At 37.9% G+C, this 19,500-nt stretch overlaps 1 protein-coding gene across 1 annotated transcript; it reads right to left on the bottom strand.

Moving 5' to 3' along the window:
• Window positions 1-311: 311 nt before the first annotated feature.
• Window positions 312-6,011, bottom strand: LOC104074436 (E3 ubiquitin-protein ligase UHRF2-like). The gene is made up of 3 exons (XM_009574545.1): window positions 6,003-6,011; window positions 4,910-5,152; window positions 312-721 (listed from the first exon to the last, which is right to left on the bottom strand). The coding sequence occupies exons 1-3, from the start codon at window positions 6,009-6,011 to the stop codon at window positions 455-457; spliced, it is 519 nt and encodes a 172-aa protein (XP_009572840.1). The 3' UTR covers window positions 312-454.
• Between the last annotated feature and the right edge of the window lie 13,489 nt (window positions 6,012-19,500).

Genomic DNA, 19,500 nt, shown 5'->3' with positions numbered 1-19,500 from the left:
CCTGCAATTTTCTGCACAATTGTTCTATTTGGAGTAAAATTGATCCCAATCAAGTAACAAAATTTGCTCTCATGAGAGTTCTCCTTCAGCTCCAATGAGAGTAATTGAATATACATAGGGAATAGTTAAAAAAAATTAAAACAATACTTCACTTGGAAAAACCCACAGTAAAAATTCAGTTATATAGTTTCTTTTTCTTATGTAAGAAGGATGGATTTTAAGTTTCATAAAGACAAAGAAATTAATACTTGACAAATATTTAGGCATGAAAAATATCATTACTCCCAATGGATTCACTATATCCAACTGAAAAGTGTTATAAATTTTTTAATAATTTTTTTCTTGGTTGCAATATTGAACTTGCTTTCTTTGATTCCAAGCTTCTTCAAGAGATTTTTGGTTTATACAAACCAAATAACAATATGTGATGTCCTCAAAATAGTATCAGGAGCACTTACTCATCGTACTTGATATGATAAATAGCTTCTTCATCAGTGTCCATACAGTCTGAATAAGATGTGGATGGTTTACTGTCCAAATTATTTGCATTTTCTCTAGAATGATCTTGACTTAAGTTTCCATTAGTCCTTTTGTAAGTGTTACCACTTTTTCCTTGAGCTTTACCATTCTTATGTCCCTTTGTTGCTCGGGTAACATTTTCTATATGAGCTTCAAACCAGGCTCCAATGCTGACGTCACGGGCATCCACCAATTCGTTTATCTAAAAGGAAAATTCAATAATGAATTTATGCTTATTTTATATAATCCCAATCAAGGAAAAAAAAAAGTAAGACAACTTACTATGCTACTGCTTAACTTTGTTATCGGTAAAACAACCAACTCTAGTAACTAGTTGAGCTAAAGCAAGTTCAAGTAACATGCAGTCATGAACATGTTGCACTTTCGGTATTTTATTACTCTTCCCTCATTAAAATCTAGTATGAATATAATCTGTATGTAATTTTAAAAAGCAAGGCTAGAGTTTGTTTGTTTGTTTTTTTTTTTTAATTCCAAATCTGAAAGTTAGCTTGATCTCTTTCATTATCCTTTCCTCTTGCTTCACCAATTGTTCTTTATGGCTAAAATAAGCATACACACCATTAAAATACTAGCTCACAACCAAGGGGTTTAAAGACTTTCCTGAACCTCCAACTTGGAATTATTTAACCTTCTATCTTTCTGGTCTGCAAGATTTTTTTAACCCTCCAAGACTCGAGGAGGGAGAGGGAGGAAACAAGTCTAACAAGGTTGCCACTAGTCAGCCAAAATCTTATGACTGTAAAGAAATGGAACTATCTCCCAGAACTTCTCCCTTCTGCACTCACAATAATACCAGTATTAAGCAACCACGCTACTACTCTAAATCATGTTTCATTTTCCCAAATCTCCAGCTGATTAAGCAGATGTTCCTTTAATAATACTGAGAACACTGAAAAAACAAGATTTAAAGAACACTTCTTCAATAGTAGACCAAGTATAAAAAAATGGTTACAACAGGACTACTGCACAGCCATACCATAGAGAACATCTATAATAAACAATATGAGATACCTACATAAATATATATATGTATACATATGGTTTAAGCTACAGCCTTTGTCAAGTACTAACATAGTGGCAGACAGATACTTACTCTTACTAACCCCAAAGGCTAGTTTCAATAAACTGAACAATCTTATTGTACTTTCACAGGAGCAAGCCAAAATGCACGCTCAATAATTTATAGTGCGAAGCAGTCCTTAGGTATCTGAAAGTGCAACTGACAGCACAAGTTTATCCCAACAAAGCAGTACTTCGTATTTTACTCTTTTCATTCACCTTCTTAAAATTACCTCCAAAACTCAATCCTTTATTTTTCTTCCCATGTAAAATACCAACATGTATTTTTTTATTCTTATTCTTACAACCTACAGTATTCAAAGTACAGCTTTTTACCAGGATGAAAATGTCAGCCACATAATAAACAAATCAGAGGAGGACAGCCTCATTTTAAATCTATCAATCTATTTTAGACATAAACAGTGGATTCTGGCACTCCTAGAAGGAACCCTCACAAAGGCATCCCTACACAACCTTGTGTTTTAATTAGTCATAGCTCAAAGTGCTTCTTTACTTCCTCCTCTCAAAAACACGGTTGAGCGAGACACACACTACTAAGGATTCCCCCATCTGCTATCAGTTATGAAAGTGCCAGAGAAGCCGTATTAGCCAAGTCAAAAATCATCATCAGATCCAGAACAAAAAAAATTTAAAAAAAAAAAAAAAAAAATCAGTGCAAGCTCCCTTAATCATTCCTCTCCAATGCATCTTTCCACAATTTGATACGCATACTTACACAACAGACTTCCCATCCTTGCAAAGAGTAACGGCAAATAAAACAGATCACTGAGGAATATTAGACAACTACTTTATGTTAGTGGTGTCTGGTTTAAGAACTGGATTATTAGTGAACAGTATTAAACAAATACTGATTTTAATTACAGATTCAGTTTTCAGTTTGTGTGGTTTTTATTCCAAGATAGTTATGAGTTCTCGGCTAAAATGTTTTTACTACAACCAGAGATTTTTGGATGCAAAGTTATGAAGACTCTGTGAGAACCAGAAGGGGAAACATGCACATGCTTCTGAACGATGCACATGCTTCATTTTTTCTAACATCATTCCTGCATGCCCAACCAGTGTTACTGTAACTCCCCTCTTGTAAGCTGTCTTGTATCCCTCCTTTTGGCATTGGAGATCAGCCATGGATACCCTGCTTAGCCAAGGTGGTGCCCTTCACACATGCTGAGTCCATCTCGGGATGGACCCCCAGTTCTTAAACCAGAGACCACTAACAATTCTCAGTAACAAGGAACAGGAGCTGAACATAATTCCATCCACTACTAGTCCTTCAGAGCTCATGTAAATATCAGATGTCAAGTATAACTGGAATATAAAACAAGCTAAAGCATTCTGATTTACATAATATACAATGACCACACAGAGGAACTGTCTAAATCACTGTTTTAACCACTAACAATAATTTAATTACTATTAACTATTATTTCCAATATCAACTCTACCACTTTTTTTCTTTTTTTTTTTAATTACATGGTACCTTTCCTTTTGGTAGTTGAAATCAGAAAAGAGAAAAGAGGGCACAGAGACTGAGATACTCATAACATGGAGTAAGTAACTGCTATCTTGTAAAGTGTAGCTCTGGATGCAGATCCAATGAGGCATAGGACTTTCCTCAGACAGAAAAAAATTGTAACAAACTATTCCTGCCTATAACTAGACAATTCCTTATTGTTTGACAAAACAGATGAAAAATAATGAAATATATCCATCTATTTATCCATCTAACATAGCTTAGCTTATGGCCTTTTTTATTGACTTTAAGTTTACTACCTTTGAATTACATTATTGGCTAAAAACATATTCTTAAAAGTTTCCTGGTTCTGTACATGGAAATCCTCTATACGTTCCTACTGTCATCTACAAATAGCAAAAAACGCAGTGACTGTACCCTTATTTTTTTCTATATATATAAAAAACATATGGTTGGCTGAAAAAGTAACCAATTCACAAATAATGAAGGAGAAAGTGTTAGCTCTCTAGTATAAGAGACTGCAAAAATTCCAGCTGACTCAACAGGTTTCCTTGAGTATGTCTGCCAATATCACCATTCCCTGTCCTATTTTCTGTTTTAATCCTGAACAAAACAGCTAAGAGACTATCTGATATAATTTTCATCATTCTTGAAAATACACATTTTAGTACTCCCTTCCTTTGATCAACTGATCTTCTGCCTCCTCCCATCTCCCCAGCATTCTCCCCATCCTTTCTCATATTACCTTTTACATTCATTGGTTAATTGTAAAGCATCAGAACTGAAGAACTGTATTTTTCCCCACTGTAATAAATGGAGATAAAAGAAAAAAAACGAAGCACACAAGCTTGTCTCTCCATATTCAAGCTACTGATTTTTTGACTCCCTGAATCCTCAGAGAATAAATAAAACTCACTGCACAGACTACTACAAGAATGTAGAGTAAGCAACTTACCACTTGTCCTCAATAACTGAAATGTTAAGTAACAGTCTACATGAAACTGAGACAGCTTCCCATTAGAATGACAGGTCTAAATAATAGTGTTCCTCTAACTGAAATTAACTTCCATATGTATGGCAGCCTCAATCTCCTTTTCCTTCTCTGTAATCATGGGTATTTTCCAGCAAAAGAATTACTGTTATGGGTACTTCTTATCTAAGAGAAACATCCGCACAGGAGGTAAAATGCTACCATTCCCTATAGATACACATCCTACTAAATATCCAATGAGCTAGCAATCTGGAAACTGCCCATTTTCTGTTTAAATTAAACTTCTGGTACTCTGATGTAATCCTACATGACAATATCAAAAAATTCAATGAGGTACAAAACTAACAATGAGTATCATACACGATTCCTAAAAAAACATATAATAAAATTGTGTATTTCCATAGTTTATCTAGTTCTAATGCAGCACTGAAACATTAGTATTAAAACAAATATTTGGCAAGCTTGAAAAAAGTAGGTAGGGGAAAAGCTACACTTCTCCACAGATTTTTTTTTTTTAACTTCTTCTGTTCACAGAAAGTATTTCTGTTTCACAGGTACTCTAAACTTTTTGGAAAACGTGTTTTGGAGAACACATGTCAGAGTTTATGCACTCTACTGAAACCTGCACCAGTGAGCTTTCATGACTCTGCAAGAGTCAGCTTAAACAAAGTCAATCTGATTTATGTCAAATTGGGGAAATATGTCAAATCATGGAAGAAAGCAATGAGGATACACACTTTTATACAATAAAACAATAAACTTTTTTAACAATAAAATTAAACCCACAAGTGCGAAGCAAGTTTCCAGCTTTTAAAGTTTGTACATACCTTGTACAATCCAATGCCAGGATCAATGAGAAATGAGCGAGATGATGTAGATGGCTGACTGGGTGATCCACTATTTGTTTTTTTGACTTTGTTCTTGCAGTTGGAAACAGCACAGGCATTGACTTCTCCATCCTGATCTGTGACAGAAGCAGTGGTAGGAGCTTCAGATTCAGAACGTATCAAAAGCTGAACTATGTCATTTAGTCCAACATTGTAGTCAAATAAAGTGTGTCCATCTTCTAGCTGTCAAAAGAAAGGTATACTTGTAAAATTCTACCCTGAGGTACCTAAGTAGTTTCCAAATCTTCCTTTTACAGACAGTAATTGTACAGACCAGCAGAGCAAGAGTTTATGTGGTAAGGTAAATAAAAACCTATGTCTTTGACGTAAATAAAAACCTATGTCTTGTGTATATGCAAAACCAAATTCATCAAGTTACCTGGAGCCATGATTTCATCCAATGAAAATCACTGAAAAGCTTAAAATTAGAAACAGATACCTTCACAGACTTTGAACCTTTTAATCATGCATCAACATCCAAGATAATGCAGTAATATTCTAATCAAAAAACAGGTAGTATCTATGTTGCCATTTACATGACATACACAGTAACTATAAATACACGTGAGAATTTTTAAATTAACAATCATTGTGTTGTTCACATTTCAGCTACATAATTTCACAATTTGCTCTTTCTCAATCTTTTCTAGAAAGCAAGGCAGTACCTGAAACTACCCTAATATTTTGCAAACTATTTCCTAAATAAAACATCTAGATATGAAAAACCTCATACGCAATTCCATTTACTTTTCAAAACTGTAAGATCTGAAAGTATCGTGCAGGAGCAACTACACCTAGAGGGAAGCAACACCAAAAATACGTACTGGGCTTTCAAGTTTACGCAAGGAAATCTCCTAAACTGAGAGCCTTCAAAAACATTTTTATTCCAGATTTAGCCGGGTTCCCCATTCCACAGCCCCCACCCCAAGATCAAAACAAGTTTATTCACTGAAAGTAAGTCTTTTAACTGGTCAGTTTAAAAGCTATTATAAAACTGAAGAAACATGCACTGTGTAGCACTCCCTCAACTAACTTCGTACATCAGGGCCCAGTATATTCCAGGTGCAATCAGATCCTTCAGAACACCAGAATATAAATAGGAGGAGACTTTTTAATCATATATAGCACACAGTTACTAAACATTATTTTGGGTCCCACTCTGCACAGCTTTAAGATACCTGTTATTATCTTTATTTTACCTAATGAGCTCACCTATCTACAACTAAGCTAAGAAACTCACACCAAAAAACACCAAGTTGTATGACAGAAGAGAAGCAAAACACGCAGTAATGACCACTGCTGCTTTGCTTAGTTAAACACTCTTAATGACCTACAGCATCTTTGAAGCAGAGATTTAATTTACCTAAAAGTATAATGCATTGCTTTGGGACATCAAAACTAGAATTTGATTTTACTTCACATTGCAGGGGGAGAAAAACGTGCATGACTAAAATAAACTCCCACCTGTTTCCAAACTACTTTTGCAACAGAAAACTATCTGACCTGTTTCCAAGAACAGGTACTATTTTCAACATCACTGTTTAATGAATCTTTTCAAACTTACCTGTTTTCATGAGCTTATGGGCAGTATCAATATAACAAGAAAAAGTAGGGAGCATGAAGAAACAGAAAAAATAAAGAAGTGGGAAGGAATTCTCCAGCTTCTCACAAATATAGTTTTCTGTAACATTCAAATGATCTCAGGGTAGACAAAAGTGGAACGCAAGTTTCTTCTTTCATCCCCCTGCTTTTTCAAAACAACTCTACTACTCTACAACAAAACAACAAGGGGCAGAGGACAGTTATGGACATAAGCTGACATTCAAGAAATGAATCAGTTCCTCTGTGAATTTAAGATCTGTGTAAAAAAAAATTACTTTCCTTATTGCTGATAACTACTGTACCCACAGCTACGATGTGTGAACACGAGTACTTGTAGATTGTTTCAATGTAATTGAAGGTGACCCAGCTGTCTGGTCAACAGCTATGGGAACGACCCTTGTTCAGCTGACTGTTTTCAAACCAGTTTGACACAGAGCAGATAAAACTGTACTGAAGATTTTGATGCTGTACCTATTAAATGAAGACAAGTCTTAAAATGGAAATTTCCAGCAACTGTTACTCTATTGGTGACTACCAACACTGCCTCATAAGCCTGGAGCTTTAGACTAGGGCTTCATACTCAGTAGCAAGATACTTAAGCAAGTTTAAGTAAACTTTTCTGTCCCACCTCATACATTCCTATGCTTCTGACAACTCTTTTAAAGAAGCAGACAGAAGTGTTCTTCCAGTCCTATGACAATCCAGATTTGGGGGCTTTTCACGCCACAAGAAGTTTGTATTTTCGCTGTTAAGATTATTAGGGAAGTTTAAAAACTGCTATTCTTAGATTCAAAGTACAAATAATCACCTTGCAACAATATATTTGAAGCGGGGCAGGGCAGGAGATCCACATTTCTGGAGTTGCTACTGAGCGCTACTCCAGGCCCACTTTGAAGATTCAATCCCCCATCAAGTGATTTTTTTTGTTGCAAAATGTTTAAAAAAATTCAGCAGTACATCTGCAAAATAAATCACTTCTAAAATAATGAATAAATTGGATGTTATTGGAGATAACCTAACTTCTGCTCCATTTTTCTGTTTCAATTGCACTGGACAAGCTGTGGCAGAGGTTCCCAGCGCACAATTTCTAGAATCCTAAGGTATGAGGAAATCTTCTGAAAGTTAATACAGTGGAGAGAAAAGGATAACCTTGCTCCTGGTAGACTGAAGGTATGTATGCAACACACATGTGACAGCAAAGAAATACTGTCATTGTTCCCTTTCGCTCAGGACATGCCATGTGCAGGCTGACACTAAAATATTTTGAAGTACTGTAGTTCAAAGCCAATTCAGTGAAGATCTAGATCTACCATAATTAGCTAACCAGTGTTAACACTCAACTAAAAAATGTGGTGTGTCTAGTCTTTGCAATCTATTCATCAGCTACAACTGCAGAGTATCTTTGATCCACAACTGAATCTTCCCTACTAGCATGAGAAAGAGGGGGGAAAAAAAAAAAAAAAAGACTGGAAAAAAGTAATCTGTTCAGGAATAGTTATATTTAACACGTTCAGAAAGCAAGACATACCTAGGCTAGGCCTTGAGTAAGAAGCAGCCTTCTCTAATGACACACACCCCGACCACCATGCACAGACTACCTATTCCTGCATAGGAATCAAAGAAGTCAGCTTTGATGAATATGAACTAAATGGTCAGCAGAAAACTGGTGACTGCAAAGTTGTCTACTTTACAGTATTCATTTATAATGAATTAGCATTCTGTTCTCTGCCCAAGTGGTTGTGGGTTTTTTTGTTTTTATAATCAGTATTCTTTGCAGGAATATTTTATGACTATAGACTATTCTATGACCAGTGATGTCATGCTTAAGTCTGAAAGCACAGTAACAGAGATAAGGTTACTATAAGCACACTTCAAATGAGGCAGGATGTAGTGTTTTGAGCACCTGTTTATAGTATGAGCAAAAAATATGTTCCCAGAATATTAGCAACCGTATAAATTTAGACCAAGTCAATGACTCTGCAACACTGCCTGCTTCTGGGAACGAAGTAGAGAAACGCAGAAACTCAACTAGTAAAATCAAGTGCACACGCTATTTGACTTACAACAACTAATGTGTGTATCTACAAGTACACGTATACGCAGCATTATTGCATCACTTGACAATTGAAATCCTTGGAGTAACAAAGTTGGAAAACAATCAGTGTTTAAAGAACTCCATTCCACAACAGAAAGACAGAAAAACTATACGATGTTGTTTCTTGAATTACTGACACTACACTGATGTTAATGTAACAATGGGATCTTGGCCTGTAAGGCTGTAACTTCACAGACTACTAGAGTAAGAGAACAGTAATATAGTACATCGGTTTACAGTGTACCTCTCCCTCCAGATAAAGTAGTATCTCCTACTCTGTTCCAAGTGGCCAGGGACTGTAAGATGACTTTTCAAATTATATTATTAAAGCAATATCAGATGCAGAAAATTCAGGACCTATCACTATCACAAGCAGTAGGAGAAAAAGCATGATACCTTCCTTTCTACAGACAACTAGCATTTTAAATCCATCCTGGAATACAGTATTTCTTACCCAAAAGAACCACACAAAAAACCCCAAAGAAACAACCTCATAAAAAAACCCCAAAACCACCCACAAACAAGCCACACACACCCACGCCTCTTATTTCCCAGCAAACACTGCCTTACTATGCCATCAAAATTCATGAAAGCATTACTGAATTGAGTCCCAAATAACCTCACGGACAAGTTAAATATTCAACCCAGAAAGGTAGAAAATTTCACCAAAAGCAGTCTGGCAATTTGTGGGAATAGGTGCTGACCAGTCCCCTAGTCAGCTTCATGGTACGCTCGCTTCTAACAATAGTTACTTATATAAACATATAAACAATTTCATCCCATTCTGCTGCATAAACATACTAAGAAGATTCCCTGAGAATATATTTGCCTGGACAGTGTATTAAAAGAAAAGAAAGAAACATTACGTCTTTACTTAATCATTCACTAAGCATTTAAGGACACTTGTCATTCACAAGTTCATACACGCAAACCAGAAACAAAAGTAATCTGGCAAGTACCAGATAATCAAGCTGTATCTCATTCAACTCAGTTATGATTTCTTAATGGGCGATTAGAACATGTAATAAAGCAAAAATAACTGAAGAGGCAATTTCATTTATGAAATTTTGATAGCTCTCCTGATCCTACTGTCACTAAAAAAAGATGCATTTGTTTCCTTAGCAGTAAATTTCACTTCCAGCTTTTCTTCCTCTTAAAGACTGGCATGCTTCAAAAGTCTTTAAGGCTTCATTAACGTATTCTGAATGAAGTGACACTAAAGAGCATCTCTTTCACTATACTAAATATACATAAGTAGAGAAACGTCTTTCAAGTGTATTTTCATAGATCATGTATTAAAAATACTATCAATTTCAAAATACTTCTACACAAGGTTGTTATAAATACTTAAAGGTAAGACAACACTGTGCTTACACTACTACACAAGAGTAGCTGTAGCAATGCAGTACTGGAATTGATACCTACCTACTATCACTGTTAGAAGAACTGCCTTGTAACATCAAGCCACAAATGACTTCAAAAGCATGTAAAAGTTACACTTACACAAACATGAATGATCACACAAAGTGCAGTATGATACTACATTACTTGGGAAAAAAAATATGCCTGACAAGTAATTCACCAATTACTATCGTATTAACTTGTCTACAAGTCTCAGCAGAAGCACAGCTCATTATGGGTTACGCAGTGTGTACAGAGACCTCCCAAGAAAGCACATAATCACTCCTGTAAGAACACATTACCTACTGTTTTTATCTCAAAGTGTGATCCAAGAGGGTAAATTCCTGGGTCACCTTAATCCAGCCATTCCACTTGACAATCAAGATCTTTAATCCCATACGGAAGTGTACCTTTGAGCATCTTCTGAGATTTTCTTTTCCAAGAACTAGAGCAGTGCCTACATCTAGCAATAAAGATGAAAGAAACTATAATGAATGCAGAAGAGCTCTTTAATTAACGTAGTATGATGAAAAGTTAAGCGACATCAATCTTTTATTCTGCACAGGTATTACATGTAGCCTACAAATTTCTTTAACAGGAAATGCATAAGGGTAAAGAGCTTCAAGTTCAGTAGAAAAACCTGGTTAAGAGTTGTTTACAGGAGTTACCCAGAACGTAAGTTAGTCTGAAGAAATCAAGAACCTGTAGCTTCCAGTTGGGTACTCACTGAAAGCACGCAAAGTGGACTTCTAGAATTTCTAGTATTCTCCACATCAAGACTGATGTACAAGCGTAACTTTTTCTGCCTGCAAAGTGACTGTTGGAATTGTGAATTCCACTTAATATTTTTACAGAAACATTCAAACACATCTCCAACCAGCATCTAGTAATGAAAAGCCAAACTGAAAATTCAAAATCAGCTTTTAAGTATATAACAGTGAGTTTTGGGCCAATGGGACAAACTCAGGTCAACTAAATTTCAATAATCACACATTAGACACTTAGCTCATGGATTTCTGCTATTCACAACGTGTGTTCAGTTTGCTTAAACTTTCAAAGCTGAAAAAGAACCTGAACAATACTTTTTATTCCACATGGAAAACTGTAGCCTACACCTGGATTACCTGGTATCTGAAGAGAATGCTTCAGGATTCCAGGATCTTTAAACTCACTTATTATGATTAACCACATTCAGAGTAGCAGGCACATGGTCAGGTTTTTACAATAACCGTGTACTGGAACTGTTTCCCAAGGAAGTACAGTTGTCTCAATTGCAACAGAGACAAAAGCTAAATAAAAGGGAATTTAGTAGCCAACCACATAAAGAAAATTACTGTCTTCATACGAATTGGAATGTTTAATACGTCCTCTCTTAAAGCATTTGCAACTCAGAAGATCCACTTCCTCCTCAAGCCACTCTAGTTTCAACAGTACTTGTTGCAGTTCCCATAGAGGCTGCTCTGTCAAAAAAATATTTTGTCTGGAGATCATTCTACTAAAATGTCCCATCTTCTTCTTGCACATGGGACAGTTCTGCTGCTATCAGTGACATTTTTTTGAGTGATGTATCAGTAACTGTTGAGGGTCCAAACAGATATTCCTGGCCCTACACAACGAAATTCCACTCAGACAATTCATTACAGTAAGAGAATGAAAAGGCAAGTAACGGCACCAAACATCTTTAAGCAAAGACTGCACATTCACAAGGTTTAGTGGCGCCTTCTCACATGTCTACAGAAGACCGTTTCTGAAGTGCGGGCTTGACTATACTATCTCCGCATTTTAAACGAGCTTTTTGCATATACATTGTGCAGTCATAAAGACACACTGTTCATACTGTTTTCACCTTGGCACTGCTGAATGTTTTCTCCTAATTCTCCCTTCTTTATTGCTGCTGGCATTTTTAGCAAAGATCCTAACAGAAACCAAACAGCAACACCTATCAGCCTCATACAAAAACTAACTTATAATAAAGGTTTACTTTCCTAAATGGGAAATAACTTTAATCTTGCTTGGAGAGAAATACCAAAGAAATCCTAGGTTACCCCTATCAGTGCTTTTCGTCCTTCACTCTGTTACAAGCCCCTCAATGACAGCAAAGCCCACATAGAAACAGATTGAGACTTTACAAACATGTTTCTTGCTTGCCACTAGAAGCACTTTAATTTACAGTTTCATTAAAAGTCCTAGCATTGACAATGTTCTCCAAGATTCATGTTAACTTTTTATTTCTTAATAGTTTAGACTTCATAGCTTGCTGCTGAAAATAAACAGCTGCAAATGGCAGATTATTCCCTCATTTCAAGAAGCAGAATGAACTTATCAATAAAAGAAGATAAAAATCATTGCTCCGTCTTATTCACTCTCTTAGTACTCTTAAGAGTGATAAAATGAGTCGGTGAAACATCTGGACAATGAAGTTCTCTGACAGATCCATATCCCTTCAGAACAGAATACAGGCAGATCACAACATTTTAAAAACCAGTAACCAAACAAGTTATTAGTGTCTGGAGAATATAGTCCAAATTAGACTCAGTTCTGTCAAATTTTTGTCACAAGATTCACATTTCAAAGCAGCCTACAAAAATGTTGGAAGACATGACCATTATGCCACCAAAAATCCCAACAACAAGGTAACACAAATTAGTCTTTATATCAGAGGGTGTAAGCCCTTTTGACTGCTTATGTGTGCCGGGTCCTGCACTTGGGTCACAACAACCCCATGCAACGCTCCAGGCTTGGGGAAGAGTGGCTGGAAAGCTGCCCAGAGGAAAAGGACCTGGGGGTGCTGGTTGACAGCTGGCTGAACATGAGCCGGCAGTGTGCCCAGGTGGCCAAGAAGGCCAATGGCATCCCGGCCTGTATCAGAAATAGCGTGGCCAGCAGGAGTAAGGAGGTGATCGTGCCCCTGTTCTTGGCCCTGGTGAGGCCGCACCTTGAATCCTGTGTTCAGTTTTGGGCCCCTCACTACACGAAGGACATTGAGGTGCTGGAGCGTGTCCAGAGAAGGGCAACGAAGCTGGTGAAGGGCCTGGAGAACAAGTCTTATGAGGAGCGGCTGAGGGAACTGGGGATGTTTAGCCTGGAGAAAAGAAGGCTGAGGGGAGACCTTATGACACTCTACAACTACCTGAAAGGAGGTTGTAGCGAGGTGGGTGCTGGTCTCTTCTCCCAGGTAACAAGCGATAGGACAAGAGGCAATGGCCTCAATTTGCAGCAGGGGAAGTTTAGATTGGATATTAGGAAAGATTTCTTTACTGAAAGGGTTGTCAAGCCTTGGAACAGGCTGCCCAGGGAAGTGGTTGAGTCACCATCCCTGGAGGTATTTAAAAGATGTGTAGATGTGGTGCTTAGGGACATGGTTTAGTGGTGGACTTGGCAGTGCTATGTTAATGGTTGGACTTCATGATCTTAAGGGTCTTTTCCAACCTAAACGAGTCTATGATTCTAATTATCTGCCCTGGACTCAAAGAAATAGGTAGTCATAACAATGGATGGTATCAAATGTCTTACTCTCAGTAAATGATAATCTAGCTAGGTATCACAGTCTTACAGAGAATCCCACAGTACTCAGCAGAAAGCATACAGCAAGGGGAACTCCTAGAAAAGGAAGAATATGGAAGCTTCCAGTATCTGAGAAAGGCTTTTCTACAATAGTGACAACCAATGAGTTTGATCATAGCACAGTGTGAATATTCTGTGCTTCTTCAACTCTCCACACAAAGAGGAAGTCTGACACGCTACACAAAGTCACACAACCTAAGAAGAAATTACAGAATCTTGTTGCTGACACTGTCTGTAATTACACATCGATCTCAGTACAAACACCGTAATAAAGATAGATTAGTCATCTTCGTACTCAATCAACAAGACTAGCTTTCTCTAAGAAGTTGTTCACACTTTTCCTGAAGTTCTGTAACTAAAATTAAGTACAGAAGCCTACATTTTAAGGCCACATTCTCCAACAAAAGAGTGGTTTTTACACCATTACTACAAAATTATTTGCAGAGTGTACAGGTGGTACCAACACATTTTACCTTTTGATCTGGACTAACTATTATCCAAAAAAGATTCCAGTGTACAAGATTAGTGCCAACATGAAAACAGCTGAAAGCCAAGGGCTGTAAGAAAAGACTTCTTGACTTAATCAGAAGATCGGGGTGAAGGCAGCCATTCTCGGTCTCAACCAATGACTTCTACAGGGTTCAAGTCTGCACCTCTTCAAGTTAAAACTTTTTAATAAGAAGTTCAGGTTTTGAAGATTCTTTCTTCCTTTATCACTGGGCGAGATACAGAAAAAAAATTGTTAATTTAGATATGACATTTTCTTCTTGGATTCAACTCTAAATCCCATTAAAGGAACATTTGCTCATTAACTTCTAGGTGGAAGATGAAGTTAGAGCAGCAAGGTTTCTCTTCTTTTGCAGTTCTCAGGAGTCTTCTAATTAGGTAAATAAAAGTTCACGACGTCTTCTGGCTGATATTTAGGATTACCTGATACTTTTGTAAAAAAAAAAAAAAAAGTATTTCAAAATATAAAGCTGCACTGAAATCCTCAGAAGCATAGAAAGGCTCATCCATCTCTGTGCTGATTAGATGAGAGTGGTCAAGTACCTCCTGTGTGATGGTATGGACTTCTATAGCACAGGCAACTGAAGTTCAGCAACAGTGGTGCCAGGGAGAGCAAATGACTATCTGCAGCTTGTAAGGATACCTGTAATGAAGAACTGATTGTTATCTGAACCTTCCGTAATCAACAACAAAAGTCTAAAAAAATAAATAAATACAATAGCCAAGTAAATCAGGGCAGTTATTTTAACATAATTTAACAGTTAAATGATTAGGAATAGAGATCCAGTTAACAGCTTTTAAAGAAGAGAATCATCTCATAACTTCCATCAATTATATCAACATTTGATCATATTTCATCACTGGAAATCCTCATCATCTAGTTGTCAGTGTAGGCCACGCATCAGGTGTGTTCTGCATCTAAGGGTGTGTGGAGGTTTTTTTATATAAAAAGAAGCATTTCATTTCCAAGAGCTTCCAGATTAATTAAAAAAGTACAAGTACTGAACTATCCTAACTAGATTACATGCATAAATATACATGCCACAAAATATAGCCTTAAAGCTGGCTGCAATTTCTTACAGGTTATATTATGGTTTTCCAGCTTTCTAATTCTGAAATTATACATACAAAATAGTATAAATTATTATGTTTTCACATATGTTTCAGCTTTTCCTTCAGTTTGTTCAGGTGCTCTGAATAACAAAGATAATGGTACCAAGGAATGGTAAGTTGCATTAGTAGCTTTACCGTAAAAATTTAACAAGAAGCTGATTTCAGTAAACCACTTCTGCAATTGTGTAAAAAAACTTGCTAATAGGGCTACCAAAGCTACTGCCAGCTAAGTTCAAAGTATACTCCATGAATGTTTTGGGAATTTTGGAACGCAGTCTGATCACATCTGCCCTGAAGAGTCCAGATGACTCCCTCTCATCAAGCTACAGAGCTACTTGCTACCAGCTTCATTGAAGAATAGCAATCACCTCCTTTCTAAGACTTCTTCAAACTATTTCTCCAAAATATAAAACTTAACTGCTCCAGTTGAAGATTTCTCACACCCAGATTATGCCTGAAGCAGATGGGGTTTGGACAGCTTCAGCTGAAAATGTTTACCATTTTCCAAACAAAATAAAGCTGAGAAGAGATTGTGTTAAGAAACTTGATTGTTTTATGAATAGGTTTAGCACTCCCATTCTTCAGGAAAAGACTCCACAAATAATGCTTTTCTATCCTTCTGGAAAATTCACCCAAGCTGTAAGTATTTAAGAAGCCCTTAAACACAGTTTACAAACCTGAAACTTAGAAGCCTGTATTTAAGAAGCCCTTAAACATACCATTTACAAACCTGAAGCTTCGAAGCTTTAACTCACACAAGACTCTCCCCACTGCTCACATGCTAGCTCAAGTCAGCAGAAATTAAAGAGGTCGTATACAAGAAAGGCTGTAGGTAAACCAAGGCATGTCCTATTGCCAGATTTATAACTGTGTGTTTCACTGAGGCTGCTTTATCACAAGGATGCTCTCATGCAAAACTAAAGCTCCTCCACTCCTCCTACCCCTCTATCTTTTCAGTTCAATTTACAGAAACAAAACTTGGGGATTACAGCATGGGCCTGACAAACTATACTTAAGAGTCAGCTTGCACAGCTAAGTTAACACGATGCATACTACCATACTTTTTTCTGCACAAAGGCAGGAATTTCTTCCAATGAAGTAAGCCTGATTTGCATCTTTCACATCACATAAATAAAGGGCTTCAATACTCTCACTTCCACCTGCTGACTTCAGTCTCCCAAGAAACAGGTTTGGAGTGTCTTTCTCACCAACAAGATTAACAACTTCAAAAGCAATTTCAGTCACTGCCTCTTACATATACTGGGAAGAAACGTTTGGGATCCCATGTCCTTCTTCCCTGACTCGGGTAAGCACTATGGAAAAGCCACTTGAGATGATTTTTTTAACAACAGCAGCCATCTACAAGTTTTCACTGAATTCAAATTCCAACAGCGTGGGAGAGTATGATGGAAGAAGCCAACACAAGGTTGTATTACTCTTTATATTCCATAAACAATACATATTGCTGAAATACAACAGTGTGCACGTCTAGTTCTATGTGAAACATAAGCTGGTACTCTTTCAGACAACCTTAAGTTCTCTGGCAAGTTTTCAAACTTAAATAAGCGTATTTTTACTGCTCAATTTTTTCCAGCATTGTAATTGAAAGCTAGAAACCCCACAGTGACTATAGCCTGATCATACAGAAAATCTGCTCTGGCAGGTCAAGATGCCAAGAATTTGTCTGCTATAATATCTCCTTCACTTTCATGAATGAAACCGAGAACTTCTATTCTCATTAAGAAGTGCTATATAGGTTTTCCAGTTAGGACAGACAGACAGTATGCTGCCAGAAGACAGATCGTCTTCTCTTCCTTTTCTAAATTTTAGAGGAACTCCACACAATGCATTGAAATTTACAAGTTTACTCAGAGTTAACATGTAACAACACAGATAAAGCATTATTTGGGAATAGTCCATGGTGAAGCAAGGTTAAGATGATTTATTCCAGCGTAAGGAAATACTTGTGTCCCTCCAAGAAACTCCTTCCAGCCAGTGATCCAACTTCTTCAACACAGAAAGCAAGAGACACCACTGGGGGTTTCTATGTTCAGTAGACTTCTCTAACTGCAGACTAGGTTACTGCACCACAATAAAGAACTATGCATACACTACTATACCCTTTCCTCAGAAGGTTCTACCTCGATCTACAGAATGACTTGTCTTCTCTGGCTGATAGACAGTTTTTCAGCTCTGCAGAAGTGTGGATCCCCAGGGAGTCCAGGATGTCCTCACAGACGAGGCCAAGTTCTAGCGTAATACTACCTTGCTCACTCTTCGGTGCCACATGTGAATGGTAGGTCCTCCTGGCAGTAACAGTTAAAAACCAGAAACCTGTCTGTTCAACCAAGTAGTGCTTTTCCCCGTTTTACAAGAAAAAAATAGTAATACAAAGTACTGTATTATCACAACCCTAGGTTTTCCTTAGTGGTTCTAGGGTATTTCAACCCTTAAGAACAGGAGCGTGAAGTACTGCCCACTTAAGGTCCTGCATTTGTGTTTGAAGATCAGACAACACCAAATTACAGTATACCGCATAAACTACATTAACTGGACTTGGACACTCCTAGAGAACTGCAAAATAACAGCTTTAGCTCAAAATGTTAGTTGAAGCTGTTCTCTACTGCAAGCTAAGAACATGAAGTTGTTGAAATTCAGCCCATAAACGGTGACTCACTTAGGTTTCTGTACCCTTACAACCTCATACACCTCCCATTTTTAGAAGAAAGGAGGTTATTTAGCCAGTCTTCTGGTACCCACCACTTGCAAGGTCCAAGTATTTCTAGAAGTTCCCTGAGAGACTACAGAAAGCAGTACTCAGTAGCAAGATCACAGTTCTACTAGCAGACTGCACAGATTTAACCATATTGAGTGCTAAACAGATAAAACGGGAAGAGTTTGGACTAGATAATGGTTTTTCCAATGCATGCCGGAATCTTCAGTTTTTCCATGTTTTCACCTCAGTACACTGCTTTCTATTCACCTCACATTTAATTGAAATGCCTTTTTCTATTCTTTTTTATTTTATCACAGCCCTGAGAGAGTTGAAGTTGTTTACAGTTTCCTTTGTTCATGTCTCTCAACATCCCGTTTTACTTGTGCAAGAGCAAACTTTCTGACCTTTTCTCTGCTTACTAGCACCATGAGATCAGAAAAGCACTCCATAACCATCAAGGAAACTTCAAAATTAATTATGGTAGTTGCAAGAAAATGGACATAAATGGTGAGTGAAGCTACAAAAAAGAACTCCCTAACTCTTCACTGAACACGATCCCAACTGTGTCCTAGACTGGATAAACCAAGTATTCACCTCACAAACACTGGTCACGTAGGCAACTTCAGCTACAGTATTTCACTATACTGCTTTCTTAAGGAAGACATCTGTTAACTAAAATGTTCAAGATAATTGGTCTGGCCACTGACAGACTACATAGAAAAGCACAACTCATTACAGGCTCATCTTCTCTGCTTCTCGGGTAAACCTTGCGTCCCACACCAAGCTCTGCACTGAAAGAAGAGGTGTGCTGGCACACCACAAAAGTAAACAAGTTATACAACTTCAAGACTTGATGTTCCTTGATTTGGTCCCTCCAGAGACACATGAGATTATCCGTAATGGTCGTGATAGACCTATCCTCACAAATGCTCACTCTCGCCCATCTGCAGAACACAAAAATCTACTAATTTGCTATTGGCTTCACAATCTAGGCTCAGCATTCAGCCACTAATGCTCACCTCCTAACCATAGTGAAATTCCTGTTTCTTACTTTTTTCCCCTTATTTGTAAAGTACGCACTTCACCTGTTTTGAGGCAGAAATCTCACTGCAGTTTAGGTGAACACTGCAACACTCATCCGTTGTAAGAAGGTGTACCTTAAGAGCCACGCTCCCAGAAATACACCACGCACCCCATACCTTTCTTGTCAGGTCACAGCTGTGCGTCGCTTAAGGACTCAAGCATCGAGTACGCCCCATGGCTTATGTAACACAGCTTGAAAGGTTACACCCTCCAGCAACAAAGATACAGCCCGAGGCCATCCATTCGCATCAAAACGTACCTGGCACCGGCGGGGAGGGGAAGCATCAGCTCACAGGCGGCTTCCAGCCCGTCACCCCAGAAATACCGGACCCCGGACAGGATGAAGCGCCTCTTCGGACTGCCAGCAGCCGCCCCGATCCCACCCGTGACACGCCGCTCCCCGCGCCGAGGCAGACCCGGGCGCACAAGTTGTGCCCGCGCAAACGAACC

This window comes from Fulmarus glacialis, unplaced genomic scaffold (genome assembly GCF_000690835.1).
Source record: "Fulmarus glacialis isolate BGI_N327 unplaced genomic scaffold, ASM69083v1 scaffold45463, whole genome shotgun sequence".
NCBI classification, from domain to species: Eukaryota; Metazoa; Chordata; class Aves; order Procellariiformes; family Procellariidae; genus Fulmarus; species Fulmarus glacialis.
Note: the sequence above shows the minus strand (reverse complement) of the source record. Positions and strands in the feature narration are given on the sequence as shown.

Bases quoted from the DNA above. Each gene is read 5' to 3' on its own strand.
- LOC104074436 (XM_009574545.1), bottom strand. The intron at 722-4,909 runs GTATGTACAAAC...TTTTCCTTTTAG, and splicing joins CTGGCATTGGATTGTACAAG to ATAAACGAATTGGTGGATGC.